Source organism: Panthera leo, chromosome B2, assembly GCF_018350215.1.
Source record: "Panthera leo isolate Ple1 chromosome B2, P.leo_Ple1_pat1.1, whole genome shotgun sequence".
Classification (NCBI taxonomy): domain Eukaryota; kingdom Metazoa; phylum Chordata; class Mammalia; order Carnivora; family Felidae; genus Panthera; species Panthera leo.
Window position 1 is genome coordinate 45,434,151 of NC_056683.1, and position 15,780 is coordinate 45,449,930.

The following is a 15,780-nucleotide window of genomic DNA, read 5'->3' on the forward strand; positions in this document are numbered from 1 at the left end:
CTTGAATCTAAGGGCTGTTTCCTATTGATCATTTAATCCAGCTCACTTAAAGCTTGATAAGATTTACAAAGCATTTGCTGTATGTTCTAAGCTTTAGGTGTATTCTACTCCATTCAAACAACAATTATTTGAAAGTGATACGATTATTACCCTTATTTTATATGAGAGTAACCTGAGGCTTACTGAGATGAACTGACTCACTAGGGGTCACAACGAACTTGGGTTTCCAGATAAAGAAGTTTGACCCCAGTACCTACACTATAAATCTGTTTTGTGGTATTCTCAAAAATGTTTGTTAAAGTGAAAACAAAAAGGGTCTGGATTACCTGGAAGACTCTTTGGCCACATACCTGTGGGGTTTTTTATTTAGTAATAAAATTGTAATTCATAGCTGATTTTAACATTTCCTTTACAGCTCAAGACTCTCCTGTTCATGTCAGTTCACCTTGTAGAGGCCATTATTACAGCTCAACCTCCAAATCACTGCATGTGGGGAATTATATCATATCTGACAGAACTCTTTTGTAGTACCACAGATATCACCATTATCATGGCTTTTCTGATGCATTCCATCAGTCTTGTTGCTGAGCCATCACTCACATTTCTTCCCAGACTTGATCTTCTTTTTTGTGAGAACACACACACACACACACACACATCCCACACACACACTCATAAAGCATTTTCTAGACATTTATGTATGCCTAGGAGAAAAGTTATAAGAAGGAATAATCTTGAGTGAAGATGCTCATTAATTATTTTTACCAGAGATGTAAGAAATTGGGGGAGACACCTTTAAGCAGCAGCAGGAAGGTTTAGCTAATATGGAGGTAAGTAAATGAGTATAATTTCTGGAAAATTTTTGAAATGAATTAATAAGCCAAGATTAATGAAGGAGTTTTTCAGATTAGAACATGTCAGTGGTTCTTTGAATTTTCACCCTACGCTATTCACTCTTCACCATCATCAACTTGAAGATGCCCATGAATACGAACCACAAAAGTTTGTTCAGACTAACTGTTGAGTTTCCTTAGCTCCGTACTCCATTATCCCTGGCCTATCATTTTTGAAGAAGCAGACTAGAGAATTCCAATATTGTATAATCTAAAAATACCTGACAGCACTCAATTCCCCAACATAAATGGGAAGATGACTTGGTCAGCCTAAAATTTCCAAAAGGCCCAGTAAGGTGAAACGGACACCACCCCAAGTAAGATTTTACATAATCACACAGACGCATCAGTGCAAAATTAAAACGGATTTCTGCCTGAGAATTCAAGAAATATACTACCTTGCCCCATATCGGTAAGAATCCGATTACCACAAGGATGGATAGTTACCCATGGCGAAGAATGGAATTCCAAGCAGGGTGGAGTTGTACTTTCCATCGGTGATGAAGAAGATCCCTGCTGCCGTGATGATGGAGATGCACACCGTGAGCACCCCCAGGAGGCCCAGGAAGGGCTTGCTGCGCAAACAGTCCTTCATGGAGCTGGAGAGGGTGGCTGTGGTCAGGATCAGCACAAGGCTCACCAGGACCTTGCTTCTGGCCAGGATGCTGGTCTTATGAAAGTCTCTCCAGAGGCTAAAGGATGCTAAAGAGTAGAGCTGGAAGTCCTGGTGCTCCTCCTGGAGCTTCCTCATAAGCTTACAGAACTCATTCTCCCACTTCTCCCCTATGAGGTCTTGGGTGGCAGAACCATAGGTCTGGAGGTAGTAGGTGATTTGAATGGCTCTGGCTGACTTGACCCGCTGGTCCTTGCTGTTTGGCACTTCCACTACCCCGCCCAGTTGGTGTCCAATAAAACTGTTCCTCCCATCCTTGAAAACAGAAAAAGGAGAGACTACAGTTACCAGAGGGATGCACATTCCAGACAACAGGTTGTTACTCTAAGTGAAGGAACACAATGAAGGCAGAGGATGGCTCTTGCAATCGTGGAGCTGATGTGGGTGGAGTGGCATGTGAGGATTTTATATTTAACCTTTTGGAGTGTCATGGAATCCCATGCAAGATGATCAGGATTAGAAAGATGCAAAGAGAATTACGAAGCTATGCAAGACTCGCCACATGCATAGGGAAATGATCCATCCCGTCCCTACCCCCGTTCCCATCATTTCTGTCTGTAGCAGTCTATTATAACTCCTTTATGCAGGATCAAGTCTTACGATTCAGTTTCAGCCAAAAGTTTTCAGCTTCAGTTTCATGAAGCATGGCATGAGTTAACATTTCAAAAATTGGAAGAATAATCCATTTAGTAAATATACACTAAGCTTTTCAGGGTTAACACACACACCTACACCAACACACACAAACACACATGAACATTACAAACATCTATACTCTGGGGATCCTGGGGGTGCAACGGTGTACTGCACACCACATAGAAGATACTATTTGTTTTGTTTTTACAATTAACACAAGAGTGTTGAAATGTTTTCTAAATATGAGGTGAGCGCCTGCTCACTCATCATGATGTTCCCTCCAATCACCTGCCTCAGTCATAGGTTGACCTTTTCTCCATAGAACACAGTGGACAACCCCCCCCGCCCCCGATGAAACTGATAAGATTTCAGGTGGGCTTGTCAAAAGTCATTGTGATTTTAGAATTTCACATGAAGTAGAGCAGACAAGGTCATAGGACTAGGATATTTATAAGAGAAGTGATCACTCCTCTTTAAGGTACAAGTAAGGTAGATACTGAGTTGTTTATTTACTTATTATTTTAAGTTTATTTATTTTGTTTTGAGATGGGGGCAGAGAAAGAGGGAGACAGAGAGGATCCCAAGCAGGCTCAGCACTGTCTGTGTGGAGCCTGATACGGGGCTCAAACTCATGAACCATGAGATCAAGACCTGAGCCAAGATCAAGAGTCAGATGCTTAACCCACTGAGCCACGATGAACCCCAGATATGCAGTTGTTTAATTCAGAGCAGTAATTATCAACCGGTGTGCCTTAACACTCAGAAAGAAATCCCTGATGGCCATCACCAAATTTAAATCAATTTGGATATTTTCTTTTTGCCACAACTGTCATTTACTTCAGTGGCAATGGTGGTCAGATGCAATACTGAGCCCAATAGCAGGTCACAAGATGGAACATGTCATTGAAAATGTGCTGCAGGTACCACGTGAAATGCAGGCACAAAGGTACTTAGTGCCATGAGGAGAATCTGCATTTGCTACGTCAAGCAAGATATTTATCTCACAAGGATATAAAAGCATAGAAGCAGAGCAGGAAACAATTCTTTCTAGAAAGGTAGTGCAGAAGGGCAACAAACCCAAACAATCTGCTAACCGTGGTTGTTATCACAGAATTGCAGCGCACTCTACCCTCAAATAGACACCTGTAACCAGTTATTATGGACTCATTTAGTCAGACTCTGTATCTGAGGTACTTGTTCCTATTTGTATTTTTAACATGCACTAAAGTAACTATCATACTTGAAAGTGTGTTGCGGGCACAAAAAATTTTGAAAAATTTACAGCAAGTACAAATGTTGTTAGTGGTATCATTAAGATTTGTGAGGAGGAAATTTCATAGTCATTTCACATACCCATTTGCCCCTATACGTTAAGTAAAAGCAATTTTTTCTGCTTAATACAACCTGACCAACTCTAAATGAACAATTTATTTCTAAATAAGAATTTGATTTGAGGTTTTTTTTTCCTTCCTTTGCTTGGAAAGTCTCCCCCTTCCAAGGCATCTTTGTATCTTTGTAAACTTTCCATCTTTTTCCATATATATATATATATCCATATATATATATATATATATATATATATATATATCCCATATATATATATGAAAAACCTGAAATTCCAGCTGGAGTTTCCCCACTCTCTCTTTTTGAAACCTTGTGGGCTTGTCTGATGAGCTGCAAGTGAAACAGTAGGAAAGCTTCAAAGAAGGAGTGGGCATCTTGTCCCAGCACTGAGAGACTGGAATATGGTTTCCACTCTTTAAAGAATTTCCACTCTTGCTCCCAATTAGGCTTGTTTATTTTTGGTTTAAGCTTGGTATAATTTTTAGTTCCACCCTGGTTTCTACTTCTTTGAAATCCTGCCTGTGATGTTGACATGTGCTTTTGATTATTTGAAAGAGAAAGTATTTTAAAAGCTATATTTATTCACTTAAGAATGTGCGTTCCATCTGTCTTTACTCATTCTTGTCATCAAAAAGATTTCTCAGGGATCTTTAACAGCGGAACAAAGATTTATGCGTCCCTCAGGCCTCATTTGGAGATTATAGTGGATCAAAGAGGGCACTGATAATGTGCCTGGACAAAAGTCAAAAGTCTACAGAAGGCAAAACACAGATTTTTAAACAACTGATCTTTATTGAGTTTGGCTAACTGCTCACCCCCCTTTTGAAGTCTAATTGCCATTTCTTACAAAAATTACCTCATAAGAGATACGCTTTCATCCCATTATATTTAAATGGATGTAACTAATAGAATGAATTTTTCTCTCTTAATTTGTTCTACTCCATGCACCAGAACAAAATAAACAAAGTCTTTAGACGTCCTTGAACAGAAAGCTGTGCTGAAAGGTTCACATTTTGTACAAGCCATTGGCCCAGTCATCCTATATGATCTTGAGAAATCATCCCAATGTTTCTCAGAACTATACTGAGCATATTTTTGTAAGGCAAAATTCTACTGTTTTGTAAGGGATGGTAGAAGAGTTTGTCAGTTTCCCAACTTTAACAGTTCATTGGTAGGAGAAATAGAGAATGAATAAAACATGTATTGTAATTATCCTCTGGGCAGAACTTCCCTGGACCTGTAAGCAGTCAGGGGGGGTTAGTGCCAAGAACACCTAATCAGGAGTCCTGTGACCTGGCCTGCAGCACAGGTCTCAGGCTAACTGGCTAAGAAACCCTTGGCTGGTTCATTTCCCCTTGTAGGTTTCCATTTTCTCATCTCTAAATGATCAGATATGAATATAGGAGTAAATGTTTACATAATGTTGAAGATAATTTTCAGCTCTATTATCCTATGAAAATACTACCTATAAAGTCAGATGTGAAGGCCAGAAATGATATCATTATAATAGAGCCATGAATTAATTATTTTTATAGCATAACAAAATCTTACCAATCACCAGGTAGGACATTTGTGTTTAACAGGTGAGCAAATGTAGAGGCTCAGAGAAGGCAGACCTGTTAGTCAAAGTGATGAACCCAGGGTTCCAATGCAATTCTTCTGATTTCAAATCCAGAACTTTCTAGAATCCTGTGGGGCTGACTTCAGGGAGGCCACTTTGGTTCCTAGTCCCCACTAACTGTTCTTTTTTTTTAATGTTTATTTATTTTTGAGAGAGAGAGAGAGAGAGATAAAGCATGAGTGGGGGAGGGGCAGAGAGAGAGGGAGACCCAGAATCTGAAGCAGGCTCCAGGCTCTGAGCTGTCAGCACAGAGCCCAACACGGGGCTTGAGCTCACGGACTGCGAGATTGTGACCTGAGCCAAAGTCTGATGCTTAATTGCTTACATGCATGTTGATTCAACTTCCTCCTTTTCCAACAAAACCTCTTACGCAAATTCTAAGATTCCTTTAAGTACAGAAATCACATTTGTCGGCCCAAAGATAAACCTTAAAAACATGACAAAATGGTAACACATCACTTTCAATGCTCTCCTGTTTCAGTGTTTCGCTGAATTGAACAGACATCACTAACAGGAGGTGAACTGAAGTTCCTAACTCCACATCCTTGTGCCCACTTCTGCTCTTCTTGTGCCCACTTCTGCTTGTCCGTTTCTGCACATCGAAGCCAGAGCCCATGTGCACAACTCTAAATGAGATGACACCACTTATGCACTTATAATCTTCTACGTGCTTCCACTTGCACTGGGAAGAAATGAGAATTCCTTACCAGGTCTGCAAGGCTCTGCATGTCCCACCGCTGGCTGAGCCTCAGACCTTGTCCCCCACCACTCTTCTCCCCATGAATTCTATTCCAGCTTTCCTGTCTTCCTTCCTATTCCTTCAACACCCCAACTTTCACCACATGGCCTTTGCACCTGCCATGCCCTCTGCCTGGAATGCCTTCCTCTACTCTTCTATGGCCAGGGCTACTTCTTCACGGAGGTCTTACCTTTAAAGAGAACATTTGAACCGCATGCTCTAAACTAGACACTTCCTTCCCAGCCCTCGCTTTATGATATGCTCCTATTTTGTCTTCTCCCTACAAAGGATTTCTGTCTGAAGTGATCTTATTGAACCATTCAAATGTTCCTTCAACTAGCATGTGTGTTCGCGGAGAGCTGACACCTTTCCTATCTTGCTCACTGACAATTTCCCGGGGTTTAGAACACAGCCTGGTATATAATGAACATCCCATAATATTTAACTCAGTTCACCCTGAGGTGTATAAAACTAATCATACGTTATTTTTTTTAATGTTTGTTTTTATCTTTGAGAGAAGAAGAGAGACAGATCACGAGTGGGGGAGGGGCAGAGAGAGAAGGAGATAGAATCCGAAGCAGGTTCCGGGCTCTGAGCTGTCAGCGCAGAGCCTGACGCGGGGCTTGAACTCCCAAACCATGGGATCATGACCTGAGCTGAAGTCAGATGCTCAACTGACTGAGCCACCCAGGTGCCCCCATGCATTATTGTTATATACACTATTTTATTAAGAACAGGAAAAGCAAGAGACAGCTCAAAGTGTCTGAGGACAATCGGGTCTCGGATGAAGAAAGGTGTATATAGAAATTGGAGGCTGGTACAGGAAAAAAACCCATAAATTTTACCTTTTTTTCCAATCTCCTTACTCTACTGTAACATTTCCCTAAAATATGTTTCCTCCTCTATTTTCATTGCACACCAAACATGTAGAGTAAGATAGTCTACTGGCAGGGGGACTTAGTGAGTACTTAAAAAAAGGATTTGCATGCAGGTCTGGGGGCAAAGGACAGCCAAAGTGTTCAAGGAACTGAAGGAAAAGATGAGGTCTGAGGCTAGAGAGCAAAGCAAGGTCTTTTAAATTTAAGAGCCAGGAAAGCCTTATTAGGGAGCCGGAGTTAACTGTTCTGCAGTAAGAAACCACTGTGAGTTTTAAGCAGGGAACCGCACACTTTACTTTTTGGAGTGCTTTCTCACTGTACCATGGGAGATGATTTAGGCAGTAAGGGTGACTTTAAAGGAAAGAGTTCCATTAGGAAGTCCCTGCGGTATTTCAGGTTGTTGATGCAGCATGAAAAAAAAAAAAAAAAAAAAAAGTCAGCCCAGGCAGTCTGTGGTAGGTAAATTGTTCCAAGGTGAATCAGTGCATTTACAGGTCATGATGCTACCTCACAGCCACAAAGCATCTCATCATATTCTCTCTCCAGGAGCAGTAATGTCAGAAGAAGAAAAAAAATATCTTGAATTCTTTAGGTCTTATTCAGTTTACAGTAACTACTTAGTAGCTTTTAAAAATTACCACCCAATCCAAAGCTCTACAGTGGAAAAGGCAATTAAGACTCTCAGAGACAAGATCAAAGAATAAATTCTTCAAGAGATAGGAGAGGAAAGAGACATTAATGTCACAAACTATTGGACAGAGAAAAAAAATTACTCAGTGATGCTTTGAAATTATAAGGGAGTAAGTGTCATATCTGCTCAATGTATGTGCTAGGTTGACATCAAGATACTTTCTGGGATTGCAAGATAATTTAGCTGCAGACCTCTGTCCAAGACAATTGCATTTCAGATTTCACTGATTTTTGATGAAGTAGACACTGCAAGGATATTGGAAACTTTTAGATTATCAGTTGTCTCGTATTGCTGAAAAGAAAATCTTCCCGTGTATAGAAGACAGCGATATTTCTTCTTTTTTAATTTTAATTTTTATTAAAAAAATTTTTTTAACGTTTATTTATTTTTGAGACAGAGAGAGAGAGAGCATGAACAGGGGAGGATCAGAGAAAGAGGGAGACACAGAATCTGAAACAGGCTCCAGGCTCTGAGCTGTCAGCACAGAGCCCAACGTGGGGCTTGAACCCACGGACCGCGAGATGATGACCTGAGCCGAAGTCGGACGCTTAACCAACTGAGCCACCCAGGAGCCCCCCTTTTTTAATTTTTAATTTTAGAGAGCAGGGGAGGGGCAGAAGGAGAGAGAGAAACTCAAGCAGGCTTCCTACTCAGTGCGGAGCCGAACACGGGTCTCAATCCCATGACCCTAGGATCATGACCTGAGCCGAAACCAAGAGTCAGATGTTCAACAAGGCAGTGATATTTCTAACACAATGGTAAGGTTTGTTGTTATTTTGTTTGCTTGTTTGTTTAAATAAGATTTCCCTCCTATTTATTTCTGAACTTATGTCTCTTTGTTTTATTCTCAATATCAAATATTGTAGAATAAACTGCCATTAAATGAAATCCTCAGCTATCTTGGATTTCCTCACCAGAGTTTCATATTTAGTAGAAACAAGCAAATAATGAAAAAGAAGGTTCCTATAAGGTATTTAAAGAAAAAAGAATCAAAATGCTACTCCTGAAACCATTACTACACTATATGTTAACTAACATATAGTTATTAATATGTTAACTAACATATAGTCATATAGTCATTTTGTCATATAGTCATATAGTCATTCATAATATGTTAACTAACATATAGTCATTTTGAAAATGACTTTAAAACATTGAAATGCCCTAATAAAGAACAAATTAAATTTCTTATGTCATATTACTAAGCTAGGGTAGTGCAAGTGTGTATTTTTTTTTTTCAAATAGCAAAGTTAAAAAAATAAGGTTTGTATTGTTGAAATGAAATATGAACTTTAGCCTACCGGAATAGAAGTTTAAGAATACACTCTAGCATATCACTTTTTAACACACGTGGCAGACTCAGTTTTATGACTTAAGAACTTTCTTTGCATTATCCTAGGTCATTTTATGAGAAAGTGCTTTGTTGGAGTAGCCTCAACTCACCAAAGAGGACACAGGCTCGTAGCAAGAGGAAGGAATAAGGTTCTACTAAGTGGCACAGCCAATCACTTATTCCTCTTTCTGACTCCGTCAGGCATGTTCCTAACACAGCTGCACCTATGTTTGAATAGTTTAAGAATATATTTGAATGAAAGGAAGTATAATACAGCAGTTATGTACAGACTCGAGAATCCAACCGTCTTGCTTAGAGAACCAGTGTCAACATGGACAAGGTGTGGAGCTGTCTGGATGTCAGTTTTGTTACTGGTTAAAGTAAGAAACGTTGGGGTACCTGTGTGGCTCAGTCCATTGGGTGGCCGACTTCAGCTCAGGTCATGATCTCATGGTTCATGGGTTCGAGCCCCACGTTGGGCTCTGTGCTGATAGTTCAGAGCCTGGAGCCTGCTTCGGATTCTGTGTCTCCCCTCGCTCTCTGCCCCTCCCCCGCTCACACTCTCTCTCTGTCTCTCAAAACTGAATAAACATTTAAAAAAAATAAGAATCATAAGGCATTGTGAGGATCAAGTGTGCTAATGTATATAAAGCATTTAGAATAGTACTCAGAAAGTGTTGGATATTATTCTTATTAATATGTCATACATTAAATGTTTGAATGATGCTGTTTATTCACTGAGACATCTAATATTATTCTACATTTCCCAGCAAATATCTGTAATGTGATGAGAGAACACAGGGCCCAGAATCCAAGTGTCTGACTCCAAGTTCCAGTTCTGCTACTATACGGCAAGGTGACAGGGCATGACTTCTCGGGATAGCAACTCCATCTCAAAAATAAAAGGCTTGGCTTATATTATTTCTAAAGGTTTCATTAGCTCCGTATTTAATGATTCATCTCTGGTGAAGTCATTAGACACTCCGAAGTAGGCTAGAAAAATCTACCCTAAGGGAAAAAGAAATAAGAAGGAAGAAGAAACACAAGATGACCCATGTTCATTTCCATAGAAACAAGAAGCTTTTTATCTTCTTTAAAATCTGGACCCAGTAGCTTTTCTCTCTTGGAGTAGTTTCCAGAGAGAATGCTTCTCCAATGGAAAAACATCAAGAGTTTGCCCGATTTTACCTAGATGTAAATCATCTCTCAGTAGCCTAGATGAATTGATTTCTTATTCAGTAAAATTCATTTTCTCTTCAGCTCTCCATGTCATGAGTACCCTGTCTTCAGTTATTTGTTTACTTATCACAAAATTGGATAAATACATTTAATTTCTCCTTTACTGATGCAAAATCTGTACACAAATTTATTTTAAAAGTATGGAAGTAGAGTTAACATGTACATTAAATGTGAGGCATATAACAAAGAACTTTTTGTTTTTTCTGTAATTCATCTTGGTGACCCTATCCCAAAAATTTCATTTGAAAGCAATAGGACTATTTTCAGTGAGTCTCTCACAAAGGCATCAGTATAACCACTCACAGGCAAGTGTTCCATATCAAAGGACATTTAGCTTTGATGCAATTCTCCATAAAGGAAGCTGGCCATCAGTCACAGGGGAACGTTTGTGGAATGCACAAAGGCCTCAAGTGCAATGCCCCCTTCAGGAGAAGGATTGAAAGTCCTACTCTTGCCTTTCTTTTGGGGGAAACTCTCTCCCCCAAACATTCTAGTTTACAGTCACATGCTGTATCAGGAGGATGACATCCGAGTCATTAGCACCTCTGAGTGGAAAAGTTGATCAGACGAACAACCTACAGACTAACAACCTACTGAGGCAGAGTAGAGCTCCAAAGGTCCTCACAGAAATGGGAAAGAGGAAGGGTCAAAGGCAGAGGTATTGCAGGTAACTACCTGGGGCAGCAGTGTGGTGAAGTCTTGGTGTGCTCGAGGACATGACACACGCAGGGAAACAGTCAAGAAGGGTAGAGTCATTCATTCATTGAAGACACATTCAGTGAACACCTGCTCTGTGTCAGCCAGATGTTGAGGTTAGAATGGTGAACTGCGACAGTTCCTCTCTTCAGAAAGCCTTTGGGGTGGAGTGGGAGGGGGATACAAATGAGCAGAAAGGCATTTAAAAATATATAGGTATTAAGGAAGCACTGAAAAGCAATTGTCTAGCCTAGCAGGGACTAAGAAGACTTTCTGAAAAGGGGTGCATCTTAGCTGAGCCCTGAAGCATGAGTAACAATTGTCCAGATGAAGATGGGGTGGACATGAGGAAGGAGGATCTTCCAGGCAGAGGGAACAGCATATGCAAAGGCCTCGAAAGGAGAATATGCATGTTGTGTTCCAGGGACTTGGAGAATGACTGGAATTTACAGTGGGGGTGGGGAGGGCGATGCAGAAATGAGTACTGGTAGTGAGTATGGAGATTTGCTTTATTCAAAAGCTGTCTTTGACAGCAGTGTGAAAAATCAGCCTTAGGTGTGCCTTGGGATGGAGACAGACACTAGAAAGGGAGCATGGGATTGTTTTCTTGCCTTCCTCACAGCTTTATTTAAGCCAAGACCTACCTGATTGTACGAACATTATTTTTTAAAAAAATTTTATGGAATTCACACTATTCTGGAAAATAAGTTTTCCCCACACCTGGGTTTTTTCCAAAGAACCATGTCTTCCTGAGTGCTAGAACTTCTTGGAGAAAACCTTCCTTCCTAGAGGTGCAGGAGTTGCTAACAGTGATTTACTTCTAATGGTTCCCATAAATCTCACAAATTCAAACAATATATGCACTGAGTGTCTGGGAAGGCAAATTGCTAGTGTGTGCATAGAAAACAAGATAAGGACAAATACACAGAAAGAAAAAAGTCTCTTCCTTGGAAGAGTTTGTACTTTTGTTATAGAAACAAAGCCTATAAGATGGTGAGAAAATAAAGCAGCAGAGAAAATTGGAACTCAGAAGACATTGCTGAGGAATGCAGATAACTGCTGAGGGCTGCAAAATTATATACATACAGCATGATCTCAACCATGTAAAAATAAATACGCATGTAAAAATATTCAAAGGAAATCATCAAAACTTACACATTGGCTCTTATTTGGTATGAAATTATAGATCACATCTGCTTTCTTGGTTAGTTGGGCTATTATATATATATATATATATATATATATATATATATATATATTTGAAAAACTATGGACTCATCAACAAAAATGATAAAAAATAATTATGTTAAGGGAACTGTATAAAGGGTAGTTAGGAATGGGAAGGATAAATTAGGTTTGATTTCTGATCACACTTCACTTAGACAAGCAGTGGAAGAGGAGGGAGGGCCAAGAAGCAATTTATTTCCGGGCTCAAGTCTTAAGCAATCTGCCTTGTGGCTTCTAAGTCAACTTAAGTTATGATGGTTCATTCTTCTCCCTGAAGGACTGTGGTTTTGCCCACTGAAATATAATGAACAACAGTGGTCTACTTAAAGTTACAGTTAAATAACAACAGATTCCTGGCTTCTAGGGTAGGGTATAGTGCTAACTGTTGGAGATGCAGGAGAGAAGGATCAAAGGAGAAGACTTCCAAAGGGAAGGGCTGGAGAAGGTGCAAGGCCTTAGGACGTGTTTACACAGCTGAACAACGCACGGGTCATAAGGAACGCCTAGAGCCATTAACATTGTCCAGGGCTGGATCCTCCTTCACACCTGACCCTTCCTAGTGTTATAGAAACCAATTAACTCAAAATTCAACCTTGAAAAGCTAAACCATTAGATTGAATAACACACTTGCTTAGCTGAGTTTATGCATGTAGTCTTTAGCAATTATCCTAATAAAAGAAGCTTCATTCTGGAGTCAGGGCCTCATTCCCACTCGACTATGAGGACCTTCACTTCACTGCACTTTGAGGACTCATCTTCTGTGACTCTGGCCATACTCCCTGCAACAGCTAACACTCAAACTCTCAAGCTGATCTGACCTTGCACTGGTGCTGTGGTATTTTCTTGGCAAAGAAAAGATCATGAGAACCTTGGTGGCTTAATGTCACTTTTCTTCCTTTGAACTTGAGTTCCAAACTGACCCTCATGAGGTTCTTTTTAATTTTTGTCTTTGTATCATTCCTTCCCATGCATTTTTTAATCTGAAAACAGAAGCCAAATTAATTGACCCATTATGTACAGGATTTGCTGTCCATAAAACATCACTCTCAGCAGAAACTTTCCTTCTTTCTTGAAATATCTAGACCATTGTAACCACAGAGGTCTAGACTATGAGGTTGGTCAAAACTTCCGGGAAATATGCTGTTGATTTATGCAATGTGGAGATAGCACTGCCATTTATGAACTCCATTTTTCTAATTTCTTCTAATTTCTATTTTTCTTTGTTTTCCAAGATTGTATAAAATTTTCATTCAAAGGGGCCTCTACTGATGAGTCATACATGTTGCCTTTTACCATTGCTCTGACTAGCCTTCCAGATTTAGAGAAGATAGAAAATGAAGGTGAAACATTTCTCAAGCTAAAGGAAATGAACTTGGGGCACGTATTTCAAGGAAAGGTAGAGGAATTGACATATTGTGAAAGAATGTGAAACGGAAAAAGTAGCCTTTATTTGCAGTTGTGTGGGTGAGGTTAGCTGTGTCCTTTGATAAAACAAAAGTAACACCCTTGCGTGTCTACCGAAGATAAATCAGATCTTGATCTCTCATTGTCTTATATGAACAACCTCCCCACCTCTTCCTTGCTCCATTTCCTTTCTCTTCTACTTCTCCTGCTTCTTCTGCTTTTTTCCCTCTCTCTCCTCCCCTCTGAACCCTTTCTTTCAGTTTTCCTCCCCCTCCCGCTCCCGTCATTGTCCTTCCTGTATTTGAAAGACAACTACCTAGAAGCCACAGTGAAGGATAATTATTGAACTATGTCAGTAAAATGCTAGATAAAGAATACAATGCTTGCTTAAGTCCATTTTATCTTCACTAAATTACCTTTCCTTTTTAATCCCCAAAGGACAGACATGCTTTGAAAGTATCATGTGTGATACACATTCTAATGAGATCCATGAAATTGTTCTTTACTACTACCAAGGTATCCAACCTCAAAGATATTAAAATAATTGAAAGCCTTTTGATAAAGCTAAGAAAGCAAGGACTCTCCTATCTCACAGCTCCATGTGGGAGTTAAATATTCCTTCTCTCAGCATAGGAGATGAGGGTGTAATGGCTCACCTTTGCAAGGGCGTTAACATTTTCTGGGTTGATGTGACATATTTTTCTCAAGTGCATGGGCTGATCTTTGTTTTAAACTCTATATTCTTGGATATCCGTCAAAGGAGCATCTGGACACCTTTAGGAGGTGCACTTTTAAGATACCTGAGTAAAAAATTAATCCAAAAGCGAAGTGTGTGCTTTTTGCAAAAGATTATCCAAAAATCTTTGAAGACTTCGAAAATAATTTTCTGCTTGTGTTGCTTGAAAGAGAAAGAACTGCTTTTCTAGTTGTCTTTGTTTAAGTCTAATATTAAAAAATAAAAATATCTACATACAAATACTTGCCTGATATAGGAAAGAAGTAACCCACTTAAAGTGAGGAAATAAGTCAGAAGCACATTAAGTTATGCATAATGACTGTATAGACTTTAGCTTTAGTAAGGAAGGTAAAATTTCATGTTATTTTATTATCTGAATCAGACAAAGTTATGCAACATTCAAATATATGTGTTTTTATTTAAATATTTTTTTAATGTTTATTTATTTTTGAGAGAGAGACAGAGCACAAGTGGGGGAGGGGCAGAGAGAGAGGAAGACCCAGAATCCCAAGCAGGCTCCAGGTTAAGAGCTGTGAGCACAGAGTCCAGTGCAGGGCTGGAACTCACAAGCCGTGAGATCATGACCTGAGCTGAAATCAGAAGCTTAACCAACTGAGCCACCCAGGTGCCCCCATGTGTCATTTTATACTCATGTGATGCTTTTCAATTAATATATTCATTATTTGATACCATATTCTTATTTTTGGTTTGGGACATATGGTGACCTTAATAAGTTAGGTGGTAGTCAATTACAGTGACTAAAAGCATATATGATGGATTATACCAAAATGTTTTGGCAATTGAATTACTTTTTATGCAATAGGGGTTTTTATGCAGTAGGGGAAAATACTAAGGCAGACAGTTTCATTGTAATGAAAGTAATCATCACTGTAAATTTACCATTCAAAATTAGGCCAATTTTAAGGGGTCAACCCACATTCTAGCCTCTGGGAGTTTGATTGCCTCCACTACATAAACATGATTGCTGCTTCTTCCAGCCACACATAAACATCCCTCTTGGCCGTGTCAGTTCTAATATCTCCTAGCTCTATATCATGAAGTTTGGAGACAATGCTTCTCATCAAAATTGTGCTCTTGTTTCAGGTTGGTTTCAATTTATGCTGAATTTTCCAAATAGTGCCAAGTTTCAGCAGTCCCATTTCGCATAATTGGACAATCGATATATTTTTTCTTCAGCAAATCACTACCTTTCTTTCCAAAGCATAACACTTCAGCATAGAGAATTCTCTCGAACCTTATCCTTACAAGGTGTTAAGAAATAAACTGAGATCTCTTCCCCATTCTTCAGACCTACAACATATTCCGGAGGTATCACACGCCACATGTCTGACATTAGCAGTTTGGTTTTACAGTTTGGAGAACTTGGGGTTGAGTGCTGATTTGGCTACTTAAGATCACTGTGAGTTTTGGAAAGTTTCTTAGATTCTCTGAGCCTCTTTTGTTAGTTATGAAAGGGGGCTGTCTAGCTCATAAGTATTATTATGAGAAATAAGTTTGATGGTATTTGAAGAGGGATGGCACCCCATTTGTTATTTTGTAAAGGCTCTATCAAGAGTTATTATCTAACTACAAAATGACAGTTGAGTGATTCAGTGATATTAAAATGAAATAAAAACAGGGGCGCCTGGGTGGCTCAGTCGGTTAAGTGA

General features: G+C 39.5%; 1 protein-coding gene across 3 annotated transcripts in view; it reads right to left on the minus strand.

Annotated features, from left to right (window-relative positions):
- Window positions 1–15,780, minus strand: part of PTCHD4 (patched domain containing 4) — a 178,959-nt gene that overhangs the window by 121,290 nt on the left and 41,889 nt on the right. For all 3 annotated transcript variants that reach the window (XM_042937310.1, XM_042937312.1, XM_042937309.1), the window contains one exon: window positions 1,341–1,821. In XM_042937310.1, the coding sequence (XP_042793244.1) occupies window positions 1,341–1,821 (481 nt within the window). The remainder of the gene's footprint in view (window positions 1–1,340; window positions 1,822–15,780) is intronic.